Source organism: Siphateles boraxobius, unplaced genomic scaffold (assembly GCF_051911475.1).
Source record: "Siphateles boraxobius isolate OS27281-9 unplaced genomic scaffold, OSU_SipBor_1 16, whole genome shotgun sequence".
NCBI lineage: Eukaryota > Metazoa > Chordata > Actinopteri > Cypriniformes > Leuciscidae > Siphateles > Siphateles boraxobius.
Window position 1 is genome coordinate 5,914,754 of NW_027508766.1, and position 21,874 is coordinate 5,936,627.

The 21,874-nt window shown below is 36.0% G+C and overlaps 1 protein-coding gene across 1 annotated transcript in view; it reads left to right on the top strand.

Moving 5' to 3' along the window:
- Positions 1-21,698, top strand: part of cfap299 (cilia and flagella associated protein 299) — a 91,972-nt gene extending 70,274 nt beyond the window's left edge. The window contains exons 4-6 of the mRNA XM_077231356.1: positions 13,931-14,073; positions 19,667-19,796; positions 21,447-21,698. Of these exons, the coding sequence (XP_077087471.1) occupies positions 13,931-14,073; positions 19,667-19,796; positions 21,447-21,569 (396 nt within the window). The 3' untranslated portion in view covers positions 21,570-21,698. The remainder of the gene's footprint in view (positions 1-13,930; positions 14,074-19,666; positions 19,797-21,446) is intronic.
- Positions 21,699-21,874: the final 176 nt, after the last annotated feature.

A 21,874-nucleotide genomic window follows, 5' to 3' on the forward strand; every position in this document is an offset into this window, starting at 1 on the left:
AGAACGATACTCTGTTACTAACGTAACCTCGGTTCTCTCTAGAGAGGGAACGAGTATTGCGTAACCGGCCGTGCTCGCGCCACGAGCGACTTCGCTTCAGTCGACGAAAACCAGGGAAGTCAGCCTACAGCCCCTAGTGTTATACGCTAAGCCACGCCCATTCTGGCGGGCTGTGACGCTATGAAGGCGCGGGCGCCCTTCATTGGGCGTGACGTCACGCCGGGCTCACTGGTAGGCTGCAGCAGTTGCCCGCAGGGCAGCCAATGAGCACGCGAGATGGCCTGCTCTAGGTCTGCTAGCTGCTGCACTGCATTGACAAGGAATACAAAATTAAGGATAATTTTTTGGCTTCAGTATCTTGAGAAGATGAATCTTTCCCGTAGCGTAAGCTAAACTTACGCAATACTCGTTCCCTCTCTAGAGAGAACCGAGGTTACGTTAGTAGCCGAGTATCGTTTTCAGTCCTCAGAGGCTGCAGGTGTGATCGGTTTAGCTTCTTTTTTTCTGATGCATCACATTTTAGGAATTTTGCCAACTGATTTGGTCTTCTCAAACAGTGTGTTGTAGTAAAGGGGGAAATAGTGTTGTGTCTTTTCAGTTCCATATCACACATATAATTGCTATGGAATATATTACTCATTTGAGGTCCAGCATTTTGTGCAGCTAGGCCTACTTCATCTTGTATTTAAATTTCAGTCTGTGTATAAATGTGAAGCCAGCAAGTAAATTACCAGAGGCTAAACATTATGTCCTAAGTGACGCCAGAAAGCCCATCACTTTATTTTGAGTACATTCAGCAGCAACCATCAGTCCAGTGTGCTTTGATACTTTTAGCATCCATTATAAATGGGATCAGTAAGATGAACAATGATATCATAAGCAAATCTTGTAGATAAAACACAAAAGAAAATTAGTTTGAGAGAACCACATCAAAGAACGGAAATATGACATTTATGACATAAAAGTTATAAGCTAATTTCTTTAGTTTTAATGACACCTTCTCTTATTCATAGTTTTTTTCAGTGAATGTGATTGTTTCACCTATAATCCCACATAAACTCAGTGTATACATCTTGTCTAGATGTGACAACCAAAAACTACTGGACATTGTTTATGATACCAATCAACAGGAAAACACTTCAGGGTACTTAGACATACTCAAGAAAGAATGTTCCTGTGCTGTGTTAGTTGAGAGGAAAATCTATAGATAACAATTTAGATTTGTTTGGTAATTTATGGTCACCATACCATCTACAAAACATGTTAAGCAAATGTTGCTTCATCATTTAATTTAATGTTTAATGAATGAACTCCAAAAATGCAGACAAAATGTCTAACATATAGCAAACAGAAATAGTGACGAACTTAGTTTAATGGATTGCATATCAAAAAATCAATGAGTATTAAAATGATTTAGCAAATCTTCTAAATAAATATGCCATTGTACATTTTCTTGGAGTAGCATATTGCATACATGTGTATCATATGGTGGTGGTAAAGCTCAGCTGTGGTTGTGGTTGGTGAGGTTTAGTCTGGTTTACACATTAGTTATATTGCTAATAAAGTTATTCATGTATTTAACACAATAACAGTCTACTACATTCATACAAACTCATATTCTACCATATGGCTCATTATCATCACAAGCAGTTGTGTCATATTCATTAGAAAGTGATTTTCAGAAGCCAAGTTGAATGAAGTAATGGATTCAGTCTTAAATATAGGGCAAACTTGTCTTCCTTCTTAGGCCTATCATGCTTTTCAACGGTCTAATCATAACCTTGTTTCTCCACTGTTTATTTTTGTCTTCATAACCTTTAATTACCAAGCTAAGAATCAATCTTTAACAGGTCTTTCATTTGTTAAATTGTTTTTGGCCACTGAAATTATTATCTGTATTTAGCCTCCAATAAAATGTTACCACATTTGCAAGCATTTATGCAGACAAATAAGATTATTTTTCTCCTTTTATTTTCTGTAAGAAGCTTGCAGATGGTTTAGTATTTAGATTGTTACAGTATGGGAAATAAATAATTATTAAAATAATTAGCTTATAGCCCTACTTTTAATTCATGACAATTTTGAAACTTGTATATTGGTGCCAACATAATACAACCAAAGGCTCTTTAACTTTATCTTATCTTTAACTTTATTTCTTTTTAGGTTCCCAACAACAAATGTTGTTTCCATATAAAGTTTTTTTCATAAATTTCTAATTTTTATTTGAACACTTTAACACAATTATTAAGTGAAGAATGTGAATCTACATTAATATCAAATTCTGCTGTTAATTATATCGATCTTTTCTGCTCTTTCATTGTTAACTTATAACTTTTATGTACTTTATAAGACTATTGCTAAATATGTACCACCTGCAAAGAGATCTTTTCAAAGCATGGATTTGAACTGAGGGTTTGTCTTCAGATTGTACCACACAAGTAGATATGGGAATTAGTCATCAAGAGCCCTGCCAGCCTCACACTGTTATGCCACTTGCTCTGTCACACCAAGTAAATATAAATAGCACCACTAACCGCATGCAGTCCAGTGAAATTAACCCTTTGCTTAACTGCACGCATTTGAGTTTTATGGAAAACTGTAGAAAAATGTAAAGGTGTTTACAGATGTGTGGCAACAACACTGCATATGATGAAATCATGCATTAATAAACATTTTTATTACGTCAAGTACTTTCAAATAATAATCTTTTCTTTCCTTAACATAGCCTAACTTTTGGTATAGTCTGTTTGGAAGAATTGTTTAAGAGTGATTTGGCATCTGACTTTAAGTATACAGTTTCTTAATACAGAATAAGTAATAATATTCAACAGTATTATTGATCTGACAGTGAACTGACACTGTTGTATGAGAACTGAGCTGGACGATGACATCATTTTTTGCAGAACTGCTTTTTTGATGAAGTGAACTAATTTAATAACTGATCTTTACAACGGAACTGAATCAACACTAAACTAAAGCGCTACATAAATAAATGTGACTTAATATGTAACAGGTACCAATGAATTCATCTAAAGCATTTTTTTTTTTACGAATGTCTATAACAGGAGCCTATTCTGACTAAAATAAAATTGTGTAGGCAAACTTTGTGTTAGAGAAAATTATAGCAGTGAAAACATTGCTGAGGTAACATTACCTCAGAAATAAAAACACAAACCAATCTGAAACCATTTAATGAAAAGGTGAATGGCTGAAACAAAACCAAATCTGTGATCACTGATCATGCCACTGTGCAGACACACTTATAAATGGACATGTACATACGGATAAAGAAATAGATACGCACGCACACACACACAGATATATATAATGTTATATAATGTTCTCTTGGTAATGGTGATGTATGTAGCCTAACCAGGGACAGGGGTTGCAAATTAGCTGCGGCTAGAAACCCTATATGCAACACATCTGTTCAAGTTACTGTAACCTGTTACAATGTGTCTCTTTTGCATTGTCCCGGACAAATAAACAAATAAATAAATAAATAAATATTTTAGACCGTGTAGCTGGTGTGGTCATTTGAGCTTCAAACTGTTGAAAAGTATTAACTTGAAATGAGAATAATATTAGTGATATTATACATTAGTGATTGTAAGAACGTTTAGAGAAGCTGGCCAGAAGCTACATTGACAATTTTGAACTAGGAGTTGTTTTAATGATTTGCTTATATATTGTCATAAGGACTGTGTTGTAAGAGCATACACAAACACGATGATGAAGGCAAAGGTAATCTTTAATGAATTCACAGGCAGGTAAATCCAACAGAGAGAGCAGCTTTCAGCACACATGAACAAGACTCGACAACAATGAACAGAAACAGAGGAACTTAAGTATACATGGAAACAAGGATAATTAATGACACACACCTGAACTAAATGACAAAATCAAATCAATCACTATGACAAGCAATTCAACTCAGGAAAATGGTGCAAACTGAAAAACAAAGTCAGACCCTGCGTCTCAATGTCCATACCATCCATCCTAAATGTGAGATTAGAATAAGTGTGTCCCAAAACATAGTGTGTAAAAAGAGGATGCCAGAAGTCTCCGGATGGTCTACTATTTCCGGTGGATTTTCGAAGTGTGGATCCGTGCACACTCTAAAGGCTAATATTGCCAGCAACCCATTGCGCTTTGGAGGAGGAACTACAAACACGAGTAAAAAGTGGTAAAAAAAATACAAAACGTGGCGGATATGCGCAATAAAGGTTCGAGGTGACTAATTAAAGTTTATCCTTATAAAAAAATATTTATTTAATGTTATCCGTGATATATTCCATCTTTAATAACAATGTGCACTTTTATAAAGATATTTTTGGCCATTATCTTTTAAATGCATCATTATGCATTAATATATGAGGAGAGTCTCCGCATGAAAGACCCGCGACTGCAGGTCAACGTGCTCTTGCAATTTGCTCCGATACGGTAGGACATTAAATTAAATGTGGAGAATTTTAACTGTGACAAGATGATTGACAGGTCAGTTTACTGTGATAGGATGCGACAGAGAGCAACCATTAAAGGCGCAATTGTATGATGTGATAGTAGGCTATGTCCCAAAGCTTGTCTACTTTTTGCTACACACTCAAAAGTATCTACTTTTTCATCACAAAAAGAGTACATAATTTTAGGGCGTAATATAAGTAGGCGAATTGAGCAAGCATAAGTACGCAGCACAAGGCTGAATCCGAAATTGCCCCCTTAACCCTCATTCACTATTCCCTACGTTAGTCCACTAATACTGTTCACTTGAAGGAGTGAATGAAAAGGACTGAGCGAATTCGGACAGCCGTTGAGCGTAAATCGATTGTACACTCGTTATTGTGTGCACTGAGTGCACTCGATAACGTCCACTATGGTTTCGGACACCACTGCAAATGGCTGTCCCCTCAAATAGCGCCTTATTTGAGTGTATATAGGGTGATTTCGGATTCAGCCCAAATGTTTTGTGACAATGACATACACAATTTTATACCCGTTCTCAAGCCATATTAGCTTGACCATTGGACAATCTTGAAATGTTAGTTTTAGTTAGTTGAGATTACAATAGCAACTCTAATTTTGATACAGAATAAACAACAAGGATGTGTTTGATGACTTTTATCAAGTTATTTAAAATACATTTTAATAATAGATTAAAAAAACTCTAAGTAGTTTTTCAAGTTCAAATGTGTCTTTTACTGTTATTCAGATCTTAAAATACATTTTAATAATAGATTTAAAAAAAACTCTTTTAAGTAGTTTTTCCTCAAGTTCAAATGTGTGTTTTGCTGTTATCAGATCTTGATTTCTTGATCTTTTTGATCTTATCAGGACTTCTCATCATAATTGTTAATGATGCTTGACAAAAGAGGAATATTTTTTTAAACCTTAAGATCACAAAGATATAAACATTTAAGGGTGGAAATTACACATTACACTCCACCCAGTACTTTGAAGCTTTGCATCATTTGTTTTGCATGCATCAACAAATCTTTCTTTCTTTCTGTCTTTCTTTTATACTGCGTAAAACGTCTAATAATGAGATCTTTAGTGCGCTTTAGAGCTTAGATGTACTGTCTGTTACTTCTTATGTCAAAATTTGAGCTTTATGAAAATTATGAATGTTAACTTTCAACCGTTTTGTGTTATGTGGTTCTGCTCTATTATATCCCATTACAGATAAATGAAAAATGTTACTGGAGATTTCCATATAGTTTCCTTGTGGCCATAGTCTCCGATTAGGGAAATCACACAGGGCTTAAACCGTGCCATAGCTTGTAATAATCTTTGCTTGCAGCTAAATTACTTGACCACTCTGAATGCAGTCCTAGCATTCCCCAAATGAATCCCCCAGGCCCAAATGGGCAGATGAAAAGCATTCCTTAACCTCTAACTGTACAGTAAATATCACAACACCCAACCCCATTTCATCACTATTGTGTAATTTACGGTCAAGAACATCAAAGATGACTTTAACCACATTGGAGGAAAAAAACTAGTGTGTGGCTTATTTTCAAACCAGTATGACCATCGCAAAAATCACAGTTATGCAACACTGAGCTGGACAGTAATTAAGTCAACACTTGATTTTTTTTTAATATACATTTTATATACTGTATTTTTAAAACAATTTTTAGATTCTTTTTCAGGTTTATGGTATAATATTTAACTAATATTTTCTTCAGTTTGTAGAATTGAGCTCTGTTTTGTTAATTAAAATGCATTATGAATTGCTCATGAAAGATGTTTTCTTGACCAGACATTATTTCCTTGTCCTCTTCAGCTCTGCAATGACTGTATATCTCTTAAAAACAATTAGAATAGTCCATTGGGTTGTTCCGAGCAGCCGTGCAGTAAATTAAAATGTGGGATTTTGAGGAATATGTTAAACCCTTTACAGGGTGCTGTAGTGAAAAGCAAAGAATTTTCCAAGAAAAAGAGGAAGGGAAAATAATTGCTTCTCAGGGGTTTTTGACAGAGGCAGAGCGGACAACACCCTACTACCCCTTACTGTTTTTTTTCTTTCTTTCTTTCTTGCTTTCTTTCTCACCCTCTCTTCCTCTCTTTCCTAAAAAAAAAAAAGCTGCCTGCACCTGTGTGGGCTCTTTTTAAAGACTCCCATGTTATTTATGTAATGACACTTCCCTCTGATCAAAGTGTCCAAGAACTGTCTTGAGCAGAGATATTAGATGAAGAGAGTTGGTGTTTTCTTTTTTCAGACTGGCTGAGAATAATGAGCCACTGTTATAATAGACATTTGAAGTGGCCAGGAGTGATGATGATGATGATGATGATGAGCAGCTTCCCTCTCCGTACTGAGAGTTCACTGTGTCTGACCACCTGTGTGTTGCATTATATGTAAACAGTCAAATCCAGAAAAAAAAACATGTAAACCTGCTTGTGCATTGAAAATAGAATTTGAGTCCATAGTCTGCAGTGCAGAAGAGTGTGCGAGGCAGGAATGTTATCACGGTGCATTTGGGACTGTTCCTCCTAATTACAGGAGGGTAAGTTTGGTTAGGCCAGAGGCACTGTGTAATTACTATGATTGCAATGCTTTAGACATAAGTCTATCCTGGCCTACAGTTCCTTTTGAAGAATGAAGCCCAGAAAAGACACACTGTGTGTTAACTATATTAAATGTGTACCTTGTATTGTTAAAGAGGACATAGGCAGAGCAGTTAGGATTTTTTGTTTTTAACACAGGCGGTGTAATGCCATTTGATTAATGGATTTTACAGTGAGATACGCATATATGTTTTTAAAATCTTCCTAGTGTTATGAAATAGCAACAGATTCTGTAAAATATATATAGAAAGTACTTTGTGGAAATGAGTAAAAATAATCTGATGATAAGTAACTATCAATTTTCAGCATAACCCCGGCCGCCTGGTTATTAGAAACTGTCCCTGCTTACTGACATTGCAAGGTTGCAAAGAAGCTCTTAATTGCTTTCTCATTCTTTCTTTTTAGGGTTTAACTTTATTGGTTACACTTTACATTAATGTTCCAGTTAATGAATGAACTAACAATAAGTAATACATTTGTTATGGTTTATAATAATCTTTGTTAATGTTAGATAATATAAATACAACTGTTCATAGTTATCTCATGTCAGCTCGGGTCCATTAAATAATATTAACATATATCTTTTGATTGTAATAATCTTTTAGGAAATGTCGAAATTTTCATTAAATGCTTTTGAAGCATTTTTCATTGTTAGTTCATATAATGTTAACAAAATGGAACCTTATTATAAAGTGTTACCACATTGCCTCATGTCCTGCTAGGACAGGTAGAAATCTAAAAATGAAATACTGAACTTTATAAGATAGAGAGTTCAAAATTATTTAAATTACATCCAACAACACACTATATGTGCTTCTTTTTTTCTGCTCTCAGTTCAACACATCCTTCTTAAATAACAGGAAGGGAGTGCATTCCAAAATAAAGATGTTTGGGTCCACCTTTTATGTCCAGCCGAAGAATTCAACAAACTTAATTTTTACACAGAAGTTCCTGTTTCATTCAGGCAGGGAACAGATGGCAGCTGTGAGTTTGGTTTCAACTCTTAAACATTAAGTTTTAGTAACGTGACTCATGTATCATTCTACTCCATTCATGGAAATCTTGAGGTCGATTGCATCAGACTTTCCTCCCAGTTCTTTGATTCCACACTAGTAGAAACCTTGTAATATTGTACCAAGTTGAAATCATAGCCATGGCCCTGCTGATCTCCTGGACAAAAAGATTAGATTTTAACTCATTGTTAAACACGGCTACTGTTTGCATGCCCTTGTTTAACAAAAGTGATTTGTTAAGTAAATGTTCAACAAAGGTTTGGTTACCTAGCTGCAATCCACTGAAACACAGAGCCCAGTATGTAGCATCATCCTCTGAAAAATCAAGGGGGAGGTCATAAAGAAAACAAACATGTGTCAGGCATATGATCTGATTCATAAGATTCCCCATCATGACAAATCCCATCAGTAGCTGGTCATGTGCACTATGAACCAGTAAGGACTATATAAGTGTAGATTTGTGGATGACACCCCCAATGAAAAGTATGTTGTTTTTTTGTCATGCATATGAACTTAAAGTTGGTCAAAGTTGTGGTCGGTCATCTCTGGTTCACCTCTGCTTTGCTTCACTTCATGCGCTTGTGCAGGTGGTGTCCTTCAGTTATAAAGACAGGCTCTACACACAATATTGTTTTCCTCTGTAGCCAAAAGAGAATTCTTCATTAGTTTGCAAAAGGGATCCAGGTTCACACAAGCAAGCCGGCCTGATTCTGGCCATTTTCAATGCCTGCTCAAATAGGGTGTTTTAAGTTAAACACTTTGATTGAGGAAGCTTGTGTAAGCCCATCGAAAATTATACCGAATAAATAGTTCTTCAAATTCAAGGTGCCGAACACTGAAAATGTAAGTAGTCCATGATTTATTTTTCCTTTCTTTGTTTTGTACTATCCCACAATGTGTAAGAAACATAAAATGTTATGATTTAGGAAAAGGAAAGTGTCTGATTAAATTGATGAGCACTCAATCCATAAATGTCAGTCTTTGGAAAGGTTTCTCACAGGTTCACATATATGGACGTCTATGTCCCAGAGGGCAGTGCTGCTTTGCACATGTTTCAGATAAACTTAAATTTTCCCAAAAGTAACATGGAAGCCAAAAGAATGTGGAAAATAGTTGTAGTAGTCGCACTGCTGGGGAAAGCTGTCTGCGTGGAGTCACTTTGGTGTAGGAAATCTCAAAAGAGACCTAAACTCAACTGATTTGTGTGCTGCCACTTTTGCTGACCCCAGGTGCTAGTTTTTGAAGCTGTAATTCTCAACGAAACTTAGCTGTGCTCTTAATTTGAGACACGTTTTCCTTGAAAGTAGATACAATGACTTTCCTCATCAATGTAAACTTCTGATGGATTTTACTCAGTCTGAAACATTTGCCACCTGTTGCACAGTCATTAAGTATTTAAAAGATGAGGCTCCTGCAATTTATTTACAATGCATCTTTAAACAATGCATGAGCTAACATGTTATTATGTTTTCAGATTAAGCATTGAATCAAAGTAAAACTTTTTTTTTATTTTACCATAAAACTTAAAAGTCCATATCAAACTTTTAAGAGCCCCCCAATAATGGTCACTGGCAAAACATTCAACTTCATTAAATAAAATGTTAGCAATTTATATGTTGCTTGGAAAAATTCTGGTTAATTTCCAAAGGCCGCAACTGAGAAAGTTGATTTTTGCCACCATAATGTAGTGTAGTTATGGCATTTACCAGCAGGGGCTATCTTAACCATGCATAACCAGCCAAAACTAGAACCCTTGTTTAAAACGCCACATGTTTTGTGGTTTGGTCTCTACTTGATCAAATTCTGGTCCAACACAATCTTTTTGCTCAGCTTCCTGCCCAACTGATTGCCCACTTCACTTCCTCCACCCTTGGCAGTGTCCACAGTTGGCGGGCTCCATCTCAGTCCTCAGAGTGGAACACCAGCTCTTCTAGGGTGTTTTGTAGATGGCCAGAGGACACCTGTGCAGAATCTGTTTATTTTCTTGCACAAACACCCAAGCAATGTGTTTATGATTGGAAAAGCCAAGCACATGAGTAAACATTTGCTTAAATCTCTTCTCCCCTTCAACCTCTGTATAAACAACCTTATTTTGTCCTTTCCTCCTTTTTTTTTCTTTTTGGGGAATTTTTGACACATTCTTTTCTTCTCACGACCACATAACTCGACACAATCCTATTTCTGTATTTCACAAAAAGTCGTGTCATAGTTCCACCACCTGCTTTGAATTTGCCGTCCCACAGTAACAAGTCTTGATTACTTTCTTTTCTTTCTCTCAGTTTCTTCTTTTGAATGTATATCAAACCATTTTAAAATTCTCAAAGTAAATCCAGATTTGAATGTCCAGCTGCCAAAATGAGCAACCCGTCTTTCGGTATGGTTGAGTTGTACATTTTTGTTCCCCGTGCCAGGACATCTGTCTTCTGACACACCCTGTCATTAAAAGAAAAAGGAAGCAGCATCTTTTGATTATTTTCATTCGTATTGCATACATTTGAACAAAAACTTAGTAAGTCTGTCAAAGACATTAAAAAAGATGTTAAACATCATGACCGCTAAGTTCAAATAATTTGTTGTAGCCACACTGTGTTGGACTGTATTGAGATTTTTTAAATCATTTTAAATACTGGTTTTTAGAGAGGTTTACATTTACATTTACATTTAAAAGGTTTAAAATGGTCAGAAAACCTTAAAAACCTCTAAACACTAAACAAGCAAACACATTATACATTTTTACTTCATTAACTTGTCCTCTACTGTCCTAAGTCTCATGCAAATGTACGATTTAACATTTACAGAATTACAGGCTTCACTCCATGCAGGTTTGAAAAATTTCTCAGGAAACTTGTGTGTATATGTGTACACTCTTAGAAGAAAATGTTCTACGTAAAACCTTAAAAGGTTCTGACAGGCACTTCATATTTAAAACATTTCAGGGGTTCCCAACATGGGATATGGATAGTTTTAATTAATTTTCTTTTAATTTTAATTAAAACGTTTCCAAATCAGAAATAATTGAAATAGCCCATTAAACATGAAAGTATTTTGCAATCATTTAAGACATTTCTCTGCATATAGAACTTTTAGGGAAAGTAATATATGTATTTGATTTACTGTTCATATATTCTGGGATTTTTTTTCTCACATTTTATTTGTGCATTTTAGCCCTAGGATAATGGCAGGTGGACAGTTATGTGAATACAGAGGTGAGGATTATCTATGTTGAAAAGAAAAAAAAATGTGCATCGTGTTGCCAGTTTAGAGGATTTTTGTTTGAAGTTCTGTGAAGTCCTGTAGAGTACTTCCAGGCCCTCTTAGTTTTCTAGAGGCCAAATGCAATTCTGGCAGATCCCAACAGAAGCAGAACACCTCAGCACATCTGGACTCACCGCTGCATCTATTACACAACCCCACTATGTGAAGTCACGTCCAAGTCAAATAAGCAACCCCCCCCCCCAAGGAACACCTAAAGAGGAACCGGGGTAATCCTGCCAAAAAAAAGGACTCCGACCTCAAGCATTCCTCTCATCCAGGTCATGTTTTCATTACCCCGACAAATTTACACAGTTGTTAGTGATGGCCTGGGATTCCTCCTAAAGCACAACCCACCAATAATAAACAGAGGCCAGCTGACACCCTCCGACACCTGCAAGCCTCCCTGACAGTACAGGATTGTTCACAGGCCGGAGAGCACCAAGAGGCCCTGCTTTCCACTCAAAGTGTTATCCATTCAAGAGGATGCCACCATACCACCCTGACACACACACACGTCTGAGCCCTGAAAGAAATGCGTCATTGGTAAATCCTACCAGAGAAAACACCCTCATGAACCAGCCAGACTGGTGATAAAGCCGCTCAGTTTGTTCTCTTCATTTAAAGCCACACTGCTCAAGATTGGGTATGTGAGAGTATCTTATCAAATGTGCTGTTCAGAAAGCTTTCTTGTGTCTTCAAACCTTTGACACTGTCAAACCAGAACTTTTCAGGAGATGCATTACACTTTATTGATATTTTTCAGATGTATTGAAAAATTGCAGATTTTGACTTGGGACCAGATTTACTAACAGTAAACCCTCTTTTGCCATTAAAAACTACTGTCAGGATTTACTAAAGACATGCAGTGGAAAATTTGCGCTGAAAATGCACGGACATGGTTATTTTTGCGGCTGACTTTATATGCATTTGTAGGAGTTTCCCTTTCAGGCGCAAAATTTATGGGAGGAGAGTATTTAAATGAATCACGCAAATGTGCGCTCATCAATGCACTGGTGTTTGTGTCATTATTTTCCGCCCCCAAAAAAGCACATCTTAAACCAGATGCTACCTGGTAGATTGCGATGCTCATTTTGGAAATTATCTGTTAGCGTCTGTGTTCTTTAATTTGCACGTCGTCAGTAGATCACGCACAGAACTTTCCACTCCCATCGGCGCTGTTTTGGAATTGCGCTCTCACGCTTATTCGTCATGTTTAGTAAATCTGGCCCATAAACTACAAAAAATTATATTTATAGATGAAGCAACATTACAAAAAGTTATGACTGATATGATAAGATGCTAAATATTTTCATTAAAATGTGTACCATTTACACTACCTCTCAAGAGTCAGTGAGGTTTTTTTTTTTAAGAGAAATTAACTTTTTTTCAGCAGGGATACATTAAATTGATCAAAAGGGACAGTAAAGATGTTTATAATGTAACAAAAGATTTATTTAGCTGTCCTGTTGAACTTTCTGTTCATAAAAGAATCCTGAAAAATGTATCATGGTTTCCACAGAAATAATTAAGTAGTACTTCTATATTTTAACATTGTCAACTGAACTGATTGTTTTAAAATCCATAACTAATATGGTATCAATATATCGTGTATCCCTAATGTTGGGAGAATATTGGGAAAATGCACAGATACTTTCAGCCCTTTATAGTGTATTCATAACTGACATAGTCTGTAAGTTATGTTTGCTTATAAGTCGCTGTTTCTTCTATATCAGATACAGTAACAGAGTAAACTTGTTGAAAGTGCAACACCTGTTCTGTTAAACTACGGGAAACTGATGGAAACAGTCAGATCTGTTTTTATCACTTGGCCTGTGGACTTATGAGGGCGAGAGGAAACCTTTCTGCCATTGTATTACTGTGGGCTAGAGGGTTTTGATCCCTCTTCTGCAATCGAAAGATGATCTCCAATCCTTGTTCTGCCCACTGTAATTCCTCGCCTTTGCCTGATGATTTCTTTTCAAGACTGACGGGGGAGCGCAAAAGCCACAGATAAGGTAGCTGGATCAGCCCCTGGCCAGCTGTGAACCCGATAGCATCTGTTTAAATCATCTAAAGGAGGACCGTTCCTATTCAAGTCTGCACTGCTAGTTATCTCACTTTTATCCTGCACATGTAAGGGAAATCCACAGATGGCCAGGGTTCTGATAGAAATACACAAGTGATATCATTGACTATGCTATCAAAAAAGGATGATTTCACAAAAGAAGTGTGACTCTGTCTCTCGCTGTCTCTTAGAGGTAAACAGATAAGCCAAAACAAAGACCCTCTTCACAGGAGATGTGGTTGGAAGTTATTCTTTCATCATTACCATCCAGACAAAACAACTGCTGTCTGAACTGTGCAGTGTTTCTGTCCTCTATTCTGAAATGCACACCAGCAATACTTTTTTTATTATTATTATTATTATTATTTTTAATTCATGTTATGGACTGTTATACATTTTTCTTAAGGGTGTATTTGCAACATAATCTTCCCTATTCTAATGATTTATATCTCTCCTTTGTCTAGTTTCTCAGGATAGAATATTGCACTCCAGATTATTTATACAGTATGTCCTCCTGTTTTTCTTGCAGTCCATCATTTTCATAAGGGACCGAAATTCTTGCGGACAGGAAATATCTGGGTATATAGACTACTCCCACCGACTAAAATCGGAACACTTCGAACCATATTTCAGTGGAAAGAAAAGGTTTTTGCCAAAAACAACTGACTTAAGGTAAGCCTACTTATATTATGACCCATCTATGATGATTTCTGGTGACTATTGTTTTAATAGATGTGCTACTGAACATCTCAAAGGTTCGATATTCTCGGATTAATGTGCATGAAAGCAGTATCCATCTGATCCCTGAACCATTTGTCTTTGTGAAAAGGATATCCACTCCAAAAAAAAGTCTGTGCACGAAATATCATGGAAACAAAAAAGACTTCCTCTTTAAAATGGAGGAAGAGCAAGCAGCCATTATGAATAAAGGCTCTAATATTAATATTAGTCAAATGGTGATCCTCTTTAAACAAAGTTATGAAGTCATAAACATCCAAAAAGAGTCTTCATAGAGGTTTCCTTTAAGAGCACTTAAGATCCATTTAAGATGATTAAAAACAGGAAATTTTTGAAATGTTATATTAAAAATGTGAAAAATAATTTCAAATAAATATTCAAACTTTCTGTTCATTAAAGGGAGAAAACACTATATTGTGTTTTCTGCAATTTATTAAGCAGCACAACTGTTTTCAACATTGATGATAAGAAATGTTTCTTGAGCATCAAGCATATTAAAATTATTTTTGAACCTGAAGACTTGACTGCATTAACTTGACTATTAAGATCAAGAGTAAAAAACAAATGTCAATTAATACAATAAAAAGGATGGATCCATTCGTGTAACGCTTTACAATTCAGTTTTCAGACCATATACATTTAGGATGACCCCCCGTCCCGCTTTGTGTTGTACCGCACAGCATTTCCCCCCCTTGTCCCGCATGTCGCATATTGTCCCGCATTTTCATCAGTCTGTTGGTTTTTAATGATCATAATAAGAAAACGAGCATGTGTTCTTTTGCCTTTTTAAGAATGCATTTTATTTATTCTTTTTGCGGCGTAGTTTTTCACCTATATTTAACAGCACTTCGTCAGAAGTACAAATACAACAGCCGTTTTTAAAATCCTATCCAATGGTTGAAAGCAAAGGAGTAAACACGGTCACTAGTAGGTTGTGACGGCTGTCAATCAAAATGTGGAGCGGTGATTCGTTCCATGTCTTCCCCGTCAGAAAAAAAATGGATAATTCGGTAAATAAAATTTTAAATTTAACAGAATTTATCAACTTGTTGCCTGCTGTAGTTGTTTTAATTCACATCCTTTCTAAAAAAAATATGAACGATTTTGGTTTAATATATTCTTAATATATAAGACTGTCAATTATCTGAATTCATGTTAGTTTATATTTGATTTGTTCATTTTTTATTTTGTTGGACTTGGTCAGAACTGTTTCAAAAATAGTGATCTGCATGATGCCTGCTGCCTTTGGGCTCAGTGATGTTGAATTTAAATGTCATGTAAAATAAAGACATGTTATGTTACATTGTGATGTACTGTAATGGTGTTTTTTCTGGAAGGGATTAAAGAACAAAGAATTTTATCAGCTGTAAGGCAGAATAAAAATGCTTTTATTAAGTTAGATAAACAGTTTCAGGTTTTGTTTTAGTGTTAGTAACATGTCCCACATTGTCCCACATAAACTTATAATCGTCCCACATTTGGTTTGTTTGATGGTGGTCACCATATATACATTGCAAATGCAAAAATAAAATAAAAAATTAAACCAAATGTTTATTTTTTCATTCTTTCACTTAGCAGATAATTGCCATTTTCTGTCCTTTTTTCAATTTTACTTTGTTTTAAATTGTGACTTCAGAATTTTTTTAAAAGACGGCATATGATGGAAATTATCCATTGATAAAGTAACGGGAAAAAATAATGTTTGGTTTCATATCTTTTCATTTTTCCACTGCATGGGCTGAAAACTGAATTGTGAAGCGTTGCATGGATCAGGTCGGATAAAACTTGAACATAACACATTTTAATATATAACAAAAATAAGTGTTCTCCATCAGGTGTGCACTCCCATGCCTTGTGCCTTGCCCACTCTCCCAAAACAGGAAATATAAAACTGTTAACCCCAAATAAACATTAATAAAATAATGTGATGAAAGACTGCAGTCTGAAGGCATGTTTGTGTTTGTATATCCACATCCTAACTGCCACAGCACATTATCTAATCAAAGGAAGTAAAGGAAGTAAACTACAGCATAAGCATTCTCATTTCCTGTGTACTCTCAGCCCCATCTCTCTTTCACTCCCTATTTCTCTTTTAGTCGCTTTTTTCTCTCTTTCTGTGTTCTCTCTTTCCTCCACCATCCTTCTCACGGGAACAATAAAAGGCAGTGCTTGTGGTTGCCCCTAAGATGGAGCAGATGCTGTGTTCTTCCCGTACAGATGCATGAATCCACACTACAGCTGACAGACTTTGACTGCCTCACCACAAAAATATAGAGTACAAAAGTCATGGCCACCAGCTGAGGACAATCACATTCTTGTCAAGAGAATTTTAAAATGGACTGACAGAAGTGAAATTAACTAAAAAGAAAGTAATTAGATAGATAAATATATCATTTGTATAGTAAAGACTTGGTGCTTTCCTTGGTTATATTGAATGGCACATTTACAGATTTCTCACTAATTCTAGTTTACAAACTGGACTATGCACTTTCTCATTGATCCATAGAGTTACAGCTGATGGATTTTTAAAACAGTCCATCAGGCTTTAGTTTGGTAACCATGGAGCACTTCCGTACACAAACATCCTTTTCTCTCTGTGTGTTTTATAGTGTAATGGTAAAGATGCAGACCTATCATTAACAGAACGATAAGTGTTTCCACAAAGCCATGGTTTTTCACACGTTGGTAAGTTAGTGTGGGTGGGGTGCCAGCTGCACTATGAATATTTAGCATTTCATTAAGCAAGTATTCATCACCTGGTGATGTCTGTAGGGACAATATGGGACCAAAATTGCCAAAGAACACTTTTTTCAATCACAAAACAAATAGACCAAAAACTCAAAGAGCCCAAGTCAGTCTTCCCACTTCCTGTGCCTCGAAAATTGAAAGGCTCTGGGGCATTTTTCTGCCCATCTTTTCATGTTCTCTGTTAAAATATCTCACATCTGTCCTGTTTCTTCGTCCAAAAGTAAGTGGTTTACCATTGCATAAAAGTGGTCAACCCAAAAATGCTAATTGCTATATGGCGTTTCAGTATAAATAGACACAGAAAATGCTGTCAAACCTTATTTTAAAAAAGGAGGAAGTGAGTATGCATCCTTACTTATAAGTCCCTCACAAAGTTTTACATTTTGTATGTCACAAACCATATGGAGAGAAGAAAAGTGAAGACTTTCCTTTTTTTAAAGAAAAATCCATGTAGGACTAGAAAGTTTGATCCAAAAGGCAAACAGAATAAGGGCTAAACTTGTCATTTCATGCATCACTGTATTTCTCCACAGAATCAGGGTCTGCCATGTTTACCGTGACGGTAGTCACTCCGATGGCAACCGAAGGAACTCTTTCCTGTGATGCAAAATGCCAAGTGGAGACCCTTCGAGGATGTTTGATTCAGACCATTACATTTTATTTACATCTTATTAGCCAGTCTTTTCATTTCTAGCACAATTCTGTTTGCTTTGGTGACTAGCACCATGGTTTCTGGTCGCCTTGACAGGAAATGGCGGACAGAGAAGTTTGAGCTGTCTTTCAATCATGCGTTCTCTCTCTTACACACAGAGCCATATGTAATAAATGATTATAAATTGGTGATATTTCAAGATGGTACTGCCATAGAATGGGCCTACTGAGCACTGGAAAAATGGACTTTAATCGTGTCCTTTTTTGGGTGTGTAAAGAAGAGCTGATCCAGGGCAAGCCTTGCAGTGAGACCGGCAACTGTCTTCCTGAGTTTTTAAGGAATTAATAGCGTATTTTCAGTTGTATAAATATTTAACACCACAATGACATTAATCCCCGATTAATCTAGACTTAATATGGATTTATTCGATAATCCTAGTATCCATAAAATATTTTTACTCTCATGCAAAAATCCAAGTGTCTTTATACTGACTTTATACTGAACCAGGGATTGCTACTGAACCAAATCGGTCCTAGCTTGAAATCAACCAAATGAGGATCATATCTCAAAGATTTTTTTTATATTGCATATAAGATTATTTAATGATTTATATCCTTGAGGTTAAGGTCATAAACATTTTACAGATGCTGTTTATAAGGAATTCTGGACTGTTAAGTAGGATTGCAGCAATACTAAATGTATAGAGCGCTGGCTTACGTCCACAGTGTTATCATAACAGAGAATGAAATGCTCTTGCATCCATGTGCCTCTCCCTCGGATTCATAAAGTGCCTCTCCCCAAAGTCCAGCTTTGTTCTTGGACCACAAACTACTGCTTGGGAAAAGCTGAGGTCCATTGGAGCAACCCTCACTGCCTCAGAGTGTGACATTTAGATTTCTTTTTCTGCAAAGCAGCTGTCTTCCAGCAGTTGAGCTTATTATGAGAACCACTAACACAGGCCAGACAGTCTCTTTTTTCACTATTTCTCATTGCCTGCATTAATTACATTTAGATCTATTCTCACTGCCATTTTGAGTGGCCTGCTGGTTCTCAATGTGTACATTGATCAGTGTGGACAGAGGAATTTTTGGTTGTAGCTTTGAGAAAGTTTTCCTTTAGTCCTGTAATGTCTTGAAGGTTTAGTAGAAGCTCAAGTGTTAATGCAGAGTTTTGAAGTTGGACATCTATTATTGAGCATATTCAAATAAATATCCAGAGTCTCTGTATTCAGTTAGAAGGAAACTGATATGTCAGTGAAACATCTGTCCAACAAGCATGCCATAGGCTAAAATAGTAAAATGGCTATCTTTCAAAGTAACAAGCCTTCCTTTTAAGACTTTCTCATGAAAAATTAAAGAAAAAATTTGTAGAAAAGCGAAAAAGGGTACTGGTATTTTCTCCCAGGACATTGTCTGTTAAGTTTACGGACATTTCCTTTAGCCCTAGAAAGCAATGCGATCTGTAATTCAAAATATGGGGAAAACACACATGGCGAAAATTAAAAATTCCTTCATATTTACACAGTACATTGTGCCCTATTTTACAGAATTTTCTTATAGTGTACATTTGCCTATGCAATGAAACTGACAATATATATATCTTATAATTGTTTACATGCCTGGACCTGATTTTCTGACAGTTCCCTACACCAAAAAGTCATTATGTCTTGCGATTTGTGCTTTACACATTTAATAGTTGTCAGTTAAACTTTGCCATTAGAGTTAGACTTAGAAGGTATATAAAAAAACTAAGTGTATTATTTCCATTTTTTTGTTCTGCATCCATAGTTTGCTTTCAGTCATTAGACATTTTTAGAAACGTGTAAAAAGATCTTCTGATTTACACGCAAAGAGGTACATGTAAGGCCACTATTAATGTAATCCTAAACGATAAGAGCATGATTGTTCTTATAATTCCTTATACAACTTAACACCTGGCGTTCTAAGTGCATGTTTTATTAAACTGGAATAGCACACAAGACACATCCTGACATTTTGCAAGTGAACTTTTTTTACTTTATAGTTTATATTTTTCACTATATTAAGCAAAGCCTTTCATCTATACTCAAGTAATACATTTTAATATCTCTAAACTATTCTAAACATATTAACCCCTAACTTTTTTCAGCTTCTACAACTGGGAAACACAGGTGGCCGAACATAATGCCAGCTCAAACTATGACGTAATCACAGAGAATCCAAGCGGTCTGCTCTTCCAGTGCAGGAACGACATGAAAATCTTAAATGTTGACCCAGAGGTGAGACTGTTTGATATGAGCAGAACTTGTGATACACTGGTAAACAATGAGTGCTGACCTCTCTCAGTCGTGTTTTAGCTCTCATTTAACATCCATGAGTAAATAAACACCTGACCTACGTTAAATTGAGTATTGGTTCAATGAATAACTCAAGACTGAAGACTTAAGATTTAAGCAGGAACATTGAATTACCTCTATACTACTATTCGATGGAGTGTCTAATCAGTTAATGAGGTTCATTAAGACAAATTTATTATGTTGCACACAAAAAAGCATAACAGCAATGATCAAGAGTCATCCCATGTTGACATTTTTGTGAAACCGTTCTTTCGTGATATCAAATAGCCTCCGTGTGAAGTGGAGAGATTGTATTGTTGCACCTGGGTAGCATTTTTGTTCCAATCTCTCGAAATATCCGTCAGAGTGGGTTAGAACGAACCGCGAAATTCAGTCCTGGAACCTGTGCCACAATTTTTTTTTTTGCCTTTGTGCCCAGGAGCTATGAGTGCATGCTATTTTAGAAAAGAGGCAACGCTGCAGACCGACCTCTTTGAACACAAACTCGCCCAGGCTGCCTCGTTGAGGGCGAGATGGCAGAGGCGAGTATTGCCTGTGGTCGAGCACACCCCGACCAGGCCGGCTATTAAAAACGAGGGGAGGCTAAGGAACCCAGACACTGAAACCGCCTGTGCACCCAGAATTCAACCTCAGGCCCCCACCAGGCATGACCTCATTGCCCATGTGGATGCATTCCTTCATACAAACTGGCGAAACCATGGCATTTAAAGCCTAGATTTGATTTGTTTGTTTGTTTTATTGCCCTTGTTAGATAAAGCCGGTGTTGTGAACATTTCAAAATTCTAATCCCAAATTCTTCTTCTTTGGGTTTTGTTTGCTTTTGATGGAAATTGTTATCCCTCCAAAGTAGATGTTGGTGATGTAGTTTGATAACCAATCCTCATAAATCAACAGCTAATGCTTTTCGATTGCTTTATTTCATTTTTGGGGGGAATGTTAAGCATATGTTTGCATTTATCCTGGCTCTAAACAAAATTGGTATGTTAGCCCAGACAAGTTTGATGAACAGTAAATACATAGAATGAATGTAAACCTAAATCTTCTAAAACAGTTACTCTTTAATAATGGATCCCAGCTGGCTTAAGATCATATTTATTCTTGGTGGAGGCACCCTATGGAGTCCATATATTAAAGTCACACCCAGACTCGTGTTTAAACATCAAATCACACTTATACTGCAAGATATATATTATTTCTCAACTTCAATAATATAAATAGGCATTTAGAAGGCATTTAATATAGAAATTCAGTTTAGTGGGTTCTTTTGAAAATGTATATACTGTATATATTAATTGAATATAATTAAATGGGTTACACAATTGCCTGTTAAAAATCAGTGTGAAAATACTAATTAGTGCAGTGAATAATGTTTTCTCGAGTATAACTTGTGAGATTTATTCCTCTAAGTAGGTTGGCCACCATTTAAACTTACTATAGAATATCCAGTTGTGGTCTTCTATTGAATTAGATTTAAACTGATGTAGCAATAGTTCTGCAATAAATAAAATGGTTAAAATTTCTATCTTAAAAATAATTATTTTAATCCTAATTGCTATTTCTTTAACCCAACAGGCAATACCTGGTGATAGCTTCATCCGAACTCCTGTCCGATCTGACCTATATGTGCATGTTGTCATTTATGACCACATCACCAGAAAACCTGTGACCAGTTCCTGTGCACCACTCTTCAATTAAATGTATTATAAAAATAAAAACTTGGAGCCACTAATTTCATCTACATATAAACAGTTTAAATCTGTAAGTATTTCATAATAATTTTGACTTCATATTGTGCACAGCATCTGGATGTGTTGAATGGTAGAGCTGTGCGTTTTGATCTCCAGGGCCCACCATTTATTAAAAAATAAAATAAAATAAAGAATCTTGCTATATTGATACACTGACTTGTTCATTATATTAAATATTTAAAGTTATTTAAAGACATTTGAATAAAAATGTATTGATTTTGTTATTTTTTGTCATGCTATTTTTATTTCTAT